Source organism: Mustela putorius, unplaced genomic scaffold (assembly GCF_011764305.1).
Source record: "Mustela putorius furo isolate JIRA1106 unplaced genomic scaffold, ASM1176430v1.1 tig00000549_pilon_pilon_pilon, whole genome shotgun sequence".
NCBI lineage: Eukaryota > Metazoa > Chordata > Mammalia > Carnivora > Mustelidae > Mustela > Mustela putorius.
The window spans coordinates 219,464-232,464 of NW_025421411.1; the positions used below are offsets into that span (position 1 = coordinate 219,464).

A 13,001-nucleotide genomic window follows, 5' to 3' on the forward strand; every position below is an offset into this window, starting at 1 on the left:
ATATAAAAGCCCTTTCTGGAGAAATAAAACAACTAAAATCTAACCAAGTTGAAACCAAAAAAGCTATTAATGAGGTGCAATCAAAAATGGAGACTCTCACTGCTAGGATAAATGAGGCAGAAGAAAGAATTAGTGATATAGAAGACCAAATGACAGAAAATAAAGAAGCTGAGCAAAAGAGGGACAAACAGGTACTAGACCACGAGGGGAGAATTCGAGAGATAAGTGACACCATAAGATGAAACAACATTAGAATAATTGGGATTCCAGAAGAAGAAGAAAGAAGAGAGGGGAGCAGAAGTTATAATGGAGAGAATTATTGGGGAGAATTTCCCCAATATGGCAAAGGGAACGAGTATCAAAATTCAGGAGGTTCAGAGAACGTCCCTCAAGATCAATAAGAATAGGCCCAGACCCCGTCACCTAATAGTAAAATTTACAAGTCTTCGTGACAAAGAGAAAATCCTGAAAGCAGCCCGGGAAAAGAAGTCTGTAACATATTATAGTAAAAATATTAGATTGGCAGCTGACTTATCTACAGAGACCTGGCAGGCCAGAAAGAGCTGGCATGATGATTTCAGAGCACTAAACGAGAAAAACATGCAGCCAAGAATACTATATCCAGCTAGGCTATCATTGAAAATAGATGGAGAGATTAAAATATTCCAGGACAAAAACTGAAAGAATTTGCAAACACCAAAACTGCTCTACAGGAAATATTGAAAGGGGTCCTCTAAACAAAGAGAGAGCCTACAAGTGGTAGATCAGAAAGGAACAAAGACACTATACAGTAACAGTCACATTACAGGCAATACAATGGCACTAAATTCATATCTCTCAATAGTTAACCTGAATGTTAATGGGCTAAATGCCCCAGTCAAAAGACACAGGGTACCAGAATGGATAAAAAACCAAAACTCATCTATATGGTGCCACCAAGAAACTCATTTTAAGCCCGAAGACTCCTCCAGATTGAAAGTGAGGGGGTGGAAAAGAATATGCCATGCTAATGGACATCAGAAGAAAGCAGGAGTGGCAATGCTTATATCAGATCTATTAGATTTTAAGCCAAAGACTATAATAAGAGATGAGGAAGGACACCACATCATACTCAAAGGGTCTGTCCAACAAGAAGATCTGACAATTTTAAACATCTATGCGCCCAACGTGGGAGCAGCCAACTATATAAAACAATTAATAACAAAATCAAAGAAACACTTCAACAATAATACCATAATAGTAGGGGACTTTAACAGTCCCCTCACTGAAATGGACAGATCATCCAAACAAAAGAACAGCAAGGAAATAAAGGCCTTAAAGGACACACTGGGCCAGATGGACATCACAGATATATTCAGAATATTCCATCCCAAAGCAACAGAATACACATTCTTCTCTAGTGCACATGGAACATTCTCCAGAATAAATCACATCCTCGGTCCTAAATCAGGACTCAACCGGTATCAAAGGATTGGGATCATTCCCTGCATATTTTCAGACCACAATGCTCTGAAGATAGAACTCAACCACAAGAGGAATTTTGGAAAGAACCCAAATACTTGGAGACTAAACAGCATCCTTCTAAATAATGAATGGGTCAACCAGGAAATTAAAGAACAATTGAAAAATAAATCATGGAAACAAATGATTCAAAATCTGTGGGACACAACAAAGGCAGACCTGAGAGGAACATATATAGCGGTACAAGCCTTTCTAAAGAAACAAGAAAGGTCTCAGGTACACAACCTAACCATACACCTAAAGAAGCTGGAGAAAGAACAGGAAAGAAATCCTAAGCCCAGCAGGAGAAGAAAAATCATAAAGATCAGAGCAGAAATTAATGAAATAGAAACCAAAAAAACAATACAGCAAATCAACGATACTAGGAGCTGGTTCTTTGAAAGAATTAATAAAATTGATAAACCCTTGGCCAGACTTATCAAAAAGAAAAGAGAAAGGACCCAAATAAATAAAATCATGAATGCAAGAGGAGAGATCACAACTAACACCAAAGAAATACAATGTATTATAAGAACATACTATGAGAAACTCTACGCCAATAAATTTGAAAATCTGGAAGAAGTGGATGCATTGCTAGAAACATATAAACTACCACAACTCAACCAGGAAGAAATAGAAAGACTGAACAGACCCATAACCAGGAAGGAGATTGAAACGGTCCTTAAAATCTCCAAACAAACAAAAGCCCAGTGCCAGATGGCTTCCCAAGGAAATTCTACCAAACATATAAAGAAGAACTGATTCCTATTCTCCTGAAACTGTTCCAAAAAATAGAAATGGAAGGAAAACTCCCAAACTCATTTTATGAGGCCAGCATCACCTTGATCCCAAAAGCAGACAAGGATCCCAACAAAAAAGAGAGCTATAGACCAATATCCTTGATGAACAGAGATGCGAAAATTCTCACCAAAATACTAGTCAATAGGATTCAACAGTACATTAAAAGGATTATTCACCACGACCAAGTGGGATTTATTCAAGGGCTGCAAGGTTGGTTCAACATCCGCAAATCAATGTAATACAGCACATCAATAAAAGAAAGGACAAGAACCATATGATACTCTCAATAGATGCTGAAAAAGCATTTGACAAAGTACAGCATCCCTTCCTGATCAAAACTCTTCAAAGTGTAGGGATAGAGAGCACATACCTCAATATCATCAAAGCCATCTATGAAAACCCACCGCAAATATCATCCTCAATGGAGAAAACCTGAAAGCTTTTCAACTAAGGTCAGGAACACGGCAGGGATGTCCATTATCACCACTGCTATTCAACATAGTACTAGAAGTCCTAGCCTCAGCAATCAGTCAACAAAAGGAAATTAAAAGCATCCAAATCGGTAAAGAAGAAGTCAAGTTATCACTCTTCGCAGATGATATGATACTATATGTGGAAAACCCAAAAGACTCCACTCCAAAACTGCTAGAACTTGTCCAGCAATTCAGTAAAGTGTCAGGATATAAAATCAATGCACAGAAATCAGTTGCATTTCTCTACACCAACAACAAGACAGAAGAAAGAGAAATTAAGGAGTCAATCCCATTTACAATTGCACCCCAAACCATAAGATACCTAGGAATAAACCTAACCAAAGAGGCACAGAATCTATACTCAGAAATCTATAACGTACTCATGAAAGAAATTGAGGAAGACACAAAGAAATGGAAAAATGTTCCATGCTCCTGGATTGGAAGAATAAATATTGTGAAAATGTCTATGCTACCTAAAGCAATCTACACATTTAATTCCATTCCTATCAAAGTATCATCCATCTTTTTCAAAGAAATGGAACAAATAATTCTAAAATTTATATGGAACCAGAAAAGACCTCGAATACCCAAAGGGATATTAAAAAAGAAAGCCAACGTTGTTGGCATCACCATTCCGGACTGCAGGCTCTATTACAAAGCTATAATCATCAAGACATCATGGTACTGGCACAAAAACAGACAAATAGATCAATGGAACAGAATAGAGAGCCCAGAAATAGACCCTCAACTCTATGGTCAACTAATCTTCGACAAAGCTGGAAAGAATGTCCAATGGAAAAAAGACAGCCTCTTCAATAAATGGTCTGGGAAAATTGGACAGCCACATGCAGAAAAATGATATTGGACCATTTCCTTACACCACACACAGAAATAGACTCAAAATGGTTGAAGCACCTCAATGTGCAAAAGGAATCCAACAAAACCCTTGAGGAGAACACAGGCAGCAACCTCTGCGACCTCAGCCGCAGCAACATCTTCCTAGGAACATCGCCAAAGGCAAGGGAAGCAAGGGCAAAAATGAACTATTGGGATTTCATCAAGATCAAAAGCTTTTGCACAGCAAAGGAAACAGTTAACAAAACCAAAAGACAACTGACAGAATGGGAGAAGATATTTGCAAACGACCTATCAGATAAAGGACTAGTGTCCAAAATCTATAAAGAACTTAGCAAACCCAACACCCAAAGAACAAATAATCCAATCAAGAAATGGGCAGAGGATATGAACAGACATTTCTGCAAAGAAGACATCCAGATGACCAACAGACACATGAAAAAGTGCTCCATATCACTCGGCATCAGGGAAATAGAAATCAAAACCACAAAGAGATATCACCTCACACCAGTCAGAATGGCTAAAATCAACAAGTCAGGAAATGACAGATGCTGGTGAGGATGCAGAGAAAGGGGAACCCTCCTACACTGTTGGTGGGAATGCAAGCTGGCGCAACCACTCTGGAAAACAGCATGGAGGTTCCTCCAAATGTTGAAAATAAGACTGCCCTATGACCCAGCAATTGCACTACTGGGTATTTACCCTAAAGATACAAACATAGTGATCTGAAGGGGCACGTGCACCTGAATGTTTATAGCAGCAATGTCCACAATAGCCAAGCTATGGAAAGATCCTAGATGTCCATCAACGGATGAATGGATAAAGAAGAAGTGGTATATATACACAATGGAATACTATGCAGCCATCAAAAAAAATGAAATCTTGCCATTTGCGACAACATGGATGGAACTAGAGCTTATCATGTTTAACGAAATAAGTCCAGCAGAGAAAGACAATTATCATATGATCTCCCTGGTATGAGGAAGTGGTGATGCAACATGGGAGCTTAAGTGGGTAGGAGAGGAATCAATGAAACAAGATGGGATTGGGAGGGAGACAAACCATAAGTGACTCTTATTCTCACAAAACAAACTGAGGGTTCCTGGGGGGAGGGGGTTGGGAGAAGGGGGTTGGGGTTATGGACATTAGGGAGGGTATGTGCATTGGTGAGTGCTGTAAAGTGTGTAAACCGGGTGATTCACAGACCTGTACCCCTGGTATAAAAATGTATATTTATAAAAAATTTTTTAAAATTTTAAAAAATTAAGTAAAATTATGATAGGACTTAGAATTTCCACTTCTGTGACTATATTGAAATGTAAACAAAGCACGTGTCAAAAGCATATACATATTCATGGTAGCATTATTTCCCATAACTAAAACATGGAAGCAATACAAGTGTCCAATAATGGCGGATTGGATACGCAAAATATGAACATACCGTGGGATATTATTAATCCATGAAAAAGAATGGAATCTTGTGATTTGCAAGAGCATAAATGGAGCTAGAGAGTATAAAGCAAAATTAAATAAATCAATCAAAGAAAGACAAATATGATATGATCTCCCTCATATGTGGAATTGAAGAAACAAAACAAGGGAACAATGGAAAGAGAGAGAATTGGAAACCAAGAAATACACTCTTAACAATAGAAAACAAGCTGATGGTTACCAGATGAGTGGAGATGGATGGTTAGAGAAAAAAAGTGATGGTGACTAAAGAGGACACTTGTCTTGATGAGCACCAGATGATGTATGGAATTGTTGAATAACTATTGTTCACCTGATACTAATAAAACACTGTCTGTTAATTATATTGAAATTAAAATTTAAAATCTTAGTAAAACAATAAAGGCATGGGGATGATGCTAAGGGAAAAGGAGGAAATTCTGTATATGTTGCAATGTGGATGACACTTGAAGACTTTATGCTAAGTGAAATCAGCTGGTCACAGAAAGACAAATATTGTATGATTCCTCTTATATGAGATACTTAGAGTAGTCAAAATCATATAGACAGAAAGTTGAATGGTTGTTGCCAGGATTGAGGGGGAGGGAAGAATGAGAAGGTATTGTAGATACAGAGGTAGGTATAGAGTTTCAGTTTTGTAAAATGGAAAGAGTTATAAAGATGGATGGTGGTGATAGTTACACAACATTATGAAGGTATTTAATGCCACTGGAGTGTACACTAAAATGGTTAAGATGGTAAATTTTATGTTATGTGTATTTTGCCCCAATAAAAATATTGAAGAATAAAAAAATACTGAGACTCATACTGTAAACCAGCTAATGATAGCTTAATAGTCACTGTCTGCCATCTTTCCCAAAGTGGTTTTCTGCTCTTTATATCTTCCTGCCTGGAAGATGTAAGGCCTATTGTCCATGTTCAGATCTCCTAGAATCAACTGTCACACACTTATTCCCAGAACATGCCAATTACATTACTTCCATTGCCAAAATTTTCTTCCATCTAATGTATTTTACTTCCTGGCTCTACCAAGTGGCTAAACCACACGAAACTTTGCTCTATCTTTTCAATACTGTGCTTTACACAAATCTGTGCTGCTGGGAACCTTATCCAACACCAGGTTTTAAGCTTTGTACTGCATCCCTCACTACAGCAAGCATGTCTGCATATAATGTCGATCTGTTCCTGGCCTCATATTGCCAAGAACCTGGACAATCTTACTGCATTAAATAGATTTTCAGAAATACACCTGAAGAAGCCCTTCTAAAAGTGAAATCTGTATAGCAGTGCTACCAAAAGATGCTCACTGATTAAAGTTTCAGTAATTAAATATGATAAATTTTACATACTCTATTCCCATCTTGGATATTTTTGATGAACAAAAATAAATACAAGTCTCTGAGAAGCTCTGCAGCAAAGAATACTATTTGACCACATTTAACCTAGTATTTGGCAAACACACTCAGACTCACAGCCGCTTTTCCACCAAACACTTATCCCTCGGAACTCAGTTTGAGAGATGCCTGTTTCAAGTGTACCTCTGAGGTACCCCCAGGCTCCAGTTTCTAAACCCTCTCCAGTTCTCAGGTTCCAGTCAATGAATTTCATAAGTTAAAGATTCCTCACCCAGGATTCCAAGATGCTTATTTTCCTCCAGCTCCACCTTTTCCTGAAATGTCTCATCTTGGAAGGCTTCATATCGGACTTTCCAGTAAGTGCCCCCAATCCGACTGGAACTCTTCTGGAAGAATTTATCTGAGCCACTGGCATATAAAAAAAAAGCAAATGTTACATGACTTAATTGTGTCTCAAATAGATCCCCATCTCATCCTCAGTCTCATCAAGTTATAGATATTTAGGAAGAACCTCAGAGATCCTCCAGGTTAAATTCCACCCAATGAAGATATCTCCTTTGATGGCACCACTAATAAGAAATACACAGAGTCTCAAGGATGTGGAGAAATTGTCAAGTCTTGAATTTTTTAAAAGTCAAGGGACTTTATTTCGGAGAAAGCAATCCCTCTTACTGTTGGATAGTTTTAATGGTTGGAGTTCTTTTTTATAGTAGGCTAAAATCTTCTCTTGTAAATTTCAGACAATGGGACCAGTTCTGCCCTCTGAAGTGAAACAGCCTTACGTCTGTCCTAATCATCCTCAAGTAGTCAAGATCATTTCTCGCCTTAATTTAAAAAAAATATATATATATATATATATATATATATATATATATATATATATATTTCATTTCAGGGCACCTGGGTGGGTCAGTCAATTAAGCAACCGATTTCAGTTCGGGTCATGATCTCAGGGTCCTGGGATTGAGTCTTGTGTCTGGCTCTGCACTCAGCCAGCGGTCTGCTTTTCCCCCTCCTTCTGCCCCTCCTTCTGCTTGTGCTTTCTTTCTCTGTATCACTCAAATAAATAAATAAAATCTTTTAAAAAATATTCTTCATTTCAAAATGAAAGCCTGCTAAATTAGCAAGCACAGTTGGGAGATTTCTAGAAGCTATGCTGAGACCCAAGTCCTTATTTGCTTATGGTTTCCTCAGATTCATCCCATTATTTCTTACTGGAAGAATAAATATGATGGGTTCCCTAGAATATTCCTCCCCAAATTCTCCTAGTCTTTTACTAAGTACCTCTTCTGTAAAAGACCACAAATCATTGAGAGCCCAGTGAGTCATTATAACTTAAGACCTAGTGTCTGAATAGGGAACTAATCTTCTACCTTATTTTGCCTACATCTGAGTAATGGATGAGACAGGAAAATTTGGAGAAATAACTCTAAAAGGATGATAATGGAATGGCTACAAGGCAGGTTGCTCCTGCTCTTCCTATATTTCTCTGAATGCTTTTTATACTCCTGATCAAATGCCTCTTTCATATTATAGAAAAGTAAGGAAGGGGAAATGAGGTAAACAATGAGTAAAATAAAGGAGAGTTGGATAAATGCCTTTCAACTCTTCTGGTTTCTTTTGGGTCTTATTTTCTTAATGAAGCCTGGGATCATAGCAGAAGCTATCTCAAACTGTGCTTGAACCCTTTGCTGAGGATATGACGTAACCCTACAGAAATTCAAGAGCACACTCTCTGGGGGACCACAAGAATTTGGCTAACAGTTGTTATACAAGTCCAAGCAGACAATGATTGCAACACCCAAGTGAAGTGAGAGATTTGAGAGGTAGTAATTAATAGGTGTTGGGCTGGGCCCAAGGGAGGGGGAGGAAGCTCACTGTCTCTTACCTGCCCGGTTCCCTCAAATTCTTCCCAGTACTCCCATCATGCCCCATTGGGCCATAGTTCCATAGAATCTCATGGGCCTCAATGAAGTACTGCCGAACTTTGCCTGTGAGTTGGTTCATAGGAGAGGTCGTGGAGCAATATTTGACCTTGTAGAGTGCTTGCATGCCATCTGGAGGAAAAACATCAAGGCTGGCTCCATTCCACCCAACAGGTTTTGTAGCCAGATGACCCATCTTTTCCATTCTAATGTTTTTCCCTCTCACATTTCACTAGGCCACTTTCTCTCACTCCTCAAGAACCTAGCTAAGAGAAAGGGAGGCTATGTGAGAATTCAAGTACCTTTACCTGCTAACCACAACTGACTCATTTACCAGATCGTCATTCCTGCTTCTGCAAAAGGCTTACATTGTAGCAACAATTGTAGCGTTTGAACTCAGAACACTTGGGTTCCAGTCTAATTGTTATCAATTTCTGTAGGACTTTTGGCCAGTCACTCCCTAGAGTTGAACTTTAACCCCTGTTTTGTAATAAATGAGAGAATAGGGATGTCTATCACACTGGACTGGTAGAAGCACCACATTTTAAAAAGGGGGAGTAAGGAAAAAAAAGGGAGTAAGTTAAGGAGTAAGTAAAGTGGGAAGCTCCCCAAATAATGGAACAACTTCTATACGTGGCGATGAAACTTCAGACTTGGGAATGTCAGGAAGATTTGCATTCTAAATAGTACCTCCAAATGTGGAAAAATGTACATCAAGGCATGGGGATAATAGATGATACTGCCTTGTATTTTCTTGGCAACTTACGTAGGTCATTCAAGAATACTATTTGAGGTGAGACGTTTGAGTCTCACATCATCCAAAGAAAATTTGAAAATTGCAAATTAGAAATTTGAGGTTAAAAAAGGAGGAAAAAATAATATCATTCTTTTGTTAAATATGTGCTACATGCCAAGCCTTGAGCCAGGTGCTTTATATATCCTTCAATCCTCATAACCATCATGTGAAATAGACTTTTAATGTCCCCTCTTGCAGATGAAGAAAGCAAAAGATCAGAGAGGTTAAATAACTTGCCCAAATTTAAACGACTAGTCAGTGGTGAAACTGAGGCTTAATCTCCTATTTTTTAAAGCCAAATTTAAAAGCACATTTTCTTCTTTCAGAGAAGCTATATGAGTTACCAAAGTTAATTAAACCACTGGTAGAATGAAGATTTGAATTCAGGCTTATCTGGCAAACCCTAAGACCCATATTTGTTTCACTATTGTGCTGCACCCCTAACCCCCATTTATATTCATTCATACCCTCTTACCCAGGTATCTTTAGGACCAAGGGAGAGCCCTGGATCATGGAGCATGGGTAAGTGGCCTCTGTTGTTCAAACCTACCACCACGGACTCATTATCCTACTAGTCTACAACTCCTTACCTCAAATCCCTACTCAAATCTATTTTCATATATGCATAGTACTTTCCTGACACCTACCTAATTTATTGTATATCAATAATTCTAGAAATTAAGAGCTAACAAGGGTCTTAGTGATTATTTAGACCAAAACCCCTCATTTTACAGGTGTGGCAAATGAGGCTTATACATGGGAAGGGACTTATACAAAGTCATACAGTAAGGTTTTCAGAGAGCTGAGATAATAACTCAAATCTTCTAATCTCTTGCCTAGTGTTCTTTTCATTGTCTCATACATTCTGCCTCTCCTCTGAGGTTCCTAGATGCACTATGCCATTACTTCAACAATTTTCACTGTCAAAAACACAAAACCTTCTGCCCCTATTACTATTGGGTCCCAACTAGAGTGTCACTATTTGCCCACAAGACTCTATGATCTCCCAAAGAAGGCTTCATCTTCTTCAGTCTCTCCTTCCCTCCATTTAATTAGCAGCAAATACCTCCAGGTCTTAATTCCTAAGCATTCTGAGCAAAGAAGAACAATTTAAAAATCTGATTATCCATCTCTATACCATCTTATGTTAGAGATGAGGGAGATAAAAACCCAGAGAAATGTTCCTGAGGTCGCCCTGCAAGTTAATGGCTGATCCTGGGGAAATCTGGCTAGGTCCCCCAAATTGCAATCTAATATTTCATCCTTTATGTCTAGCTGGCTCATCTGAAAGACCTATCTTATGGCTTCAGCTCCTGATGATTATTAATGCCATCTCCGTTCTATACTTCAAGTGTCAAATATGTTTGGATCTCACCTTGCAAGTGACTGTTCACTTGACAGCTAATCAACCATGTGCCAGGTTCCTGAGGCACCATCTCAGCAGTCACAAAGGTGGCTGGAAAGATGTGAGCCACATCAGTGCGGTGGCCCCCCGGATGGTCAGTATCTGCCCATGAAAGAAAGCTGTGTGGACATCTACTTCATTGCCCATGCCAAATAAGTGCCATGCCACACGCTTCTGTGTACACATGCTTAGATCTGGTAAGTTCCCAAAGACAAAGCCATTGATTGCTACAAAGGAAAATGCAAAGAAAATACCAGAGTTAGGAGATGGGAGATTTGCCATCTGCCATCCATTCAGATGAATTTTATTAAAAAACCTACTGTACTGACTATATACCTTATTTAATTTAAAATCTCCTAAACAGCCTGGTAAAATAGGCAGATATCATTGATCTCAAGCAAAGAGTGAGACAAACCAAGGCGCAGAGAAGTGAATTTTTACTTCTCTCCCAAGGCCACAGAGCTAAGTAGTAGAACCAAGATTCCAATTCAGCAATATGAGGAAGCTTTCTAATGAATGGGGTTTGTTTTTTGCAGTTTATTCTTCCCTTCCAGGCCAATTTCCTTCTGAAATTTCCATAGGATAATTTTCAAGTTAGCTAATTACCATGGTTATCAAAGGTAATTTGCGTAAAATCCCAGAGAAGTTGGAACTGTTGAAAACCATCCTTTACATCTTCCCTCTGACTTTTCACCTTCCTATGGGATTGCCTGGCTTTGAGACCATCTCTGGCACCAAAGGGACATAAATTTCTTTCTTAATTAAACAAAAAATAAAATCAATTTGTTTGTACTACTAAAATCAGTTATCTACCCATGCCTCAAGGCTTTTGTGTCTTTAGTTTGTTTTAAATTTAATTGCAGTAAACAACTTCCTTACAGCAGCCAACAATTTTCCCCCCAAAAGATGGTATTTATCCCAAACTTTATAGGGACAAAGAAGAACTGACTAACTATATCAGGGGGCAACCTTCACCCTGAGGGACTGGGAATAAAGTACATGACTTTGAAATCAATAACCTAGGCAAGATACCTAATGGCAAGAGCACCTCTCTGCAGTGAGACAGACCAGTGTTGGAATTTTAGCTGTGCATTTTTTTTTCTGCTCTGTAATCCTGGAGCCTCAATTTCCTCATAGGAAAAACAAGGAAAATTTACCTAGTACTTAACTAGTACCTAGTTCCTGTGAGGGCTAAAAACAGGAAAGAGGTACCTACTACTTTTAGTTCTTATGAGATATATGGAAGTACCCACCAAATGCTAGGCCCAATGTAAACCTTCCATCAGTCTTTACTGTCATGGCGTGGCCACCCTCTCCCAGCTCACCGTGCATCCTATTGCTTTCCTGAAAGGCTGCATCTTCTTTGTCTACTGAGGTAGGATCTGAGCAGTAAGCGACAATGTTCTCATCAATATGCCAGCTAAGGTTCTCATCTACCACACTGAAGAACAGGAAGAAATCATTATCCACATCCTTCCGCTGTCGAGGGGAATTCTCATCTAGAGTACCTAGAGTAAGTAAGAAATGTGCTTTTGAGAACCTTCTCTCCCTAGTACCAGCAACCTTCAAGGGGTACTCATGAAAGTAAATAGAAAGATGGGGCCTTAGGAGTCTTTTGTCAACAGAAAAGCAGATAAGGTCTTCTGCCCCTAATTTCTATTATCCCAGTTAAACACAATTCAGTTGAGCCTAGGACTTGAAGATTGGATGTATAGGACCTAGAATAATTTCCACCCACCATACCTGCCTGTATCTTCAACCCAGGGCCTTAATCTAACCATTCTCCTACAACACCCAGGTCTTCCAGGTCTGACAATACTTAAACATACCATATGTCCAACGAAGTTCCCCAGTACTCTCCTGATCCCGATGGCTACACTTTTGATCCAAACCATACTTAAACTCCTATCACACACTTTGTTTCTGTGATTTGACTCTCATAATTACTACCTCGAGGTTTTAAAATGAAATTGAGAAACTATCAAAATTTTTAAAAGGTAATGAAGTAGGGAAAATAGTGGAAAACATTTAGCAGGGTTTATTCCTGCTAATAAACAAGGGCACTGAATTAACATCCCTTCAGGTTGCTGTTTAGTATGTAAGTGATTCAGCTACATCACTTTTTCCTGTAGATATCCCACACTGCATCTCAATAGATCCCTGTGAGGCCTGTACCTCTTTTACATGTGATAAGGGGTCCAATGAGGCCAGTTGCAATGTCTCGTGGAGCATCTACATGAGAATGGTAGATCCAGGTGAGGCATGCTGGGTCAGCATCAGTGGGTGCATGTCCTTCTGGGATGGTCCAGTTGTAAATGTGACTGCCTCCCGGAGGAACAGAGTCATCAGCTTTTTAACCGACCAGAGGAGCCATCTGGGTATAAAGAGCCTAGAAAATGAAATTGTGCATGCCCAGTCTCA

General features: G+C 39.0%; 1 protein-coding gene across 1 annotated transcript in view; it reads right to left on the reverse strand.

Moving 5' to 3' along the window:
- Positions 1-13,001, reverse strand: part of HEPH (hephaestin) — a 145,870-nt gene that overhangs the window by 94,022 nt on the left and 38,847 nt on the right. The window contains 7 exon segments of the mRNA XM_045081218.1: positions 6,726-6,862; positions 8,343-8,511; positions 10,551-10,665; positions 10,668-10,807; positions 11,906-12,088; positions 12,756-12,933; positions 12,935-12,969. Of these exon segments, the coding sequence (XP_044937153.1) occupies positions 6,726-6,862; positions 8,343-8,511; positions 10,551-10,665; positions 10,668-10,807; positions 11,906-12,088; positions 12,756-12,933; positions 12,935-12,969 (957 nt within the window).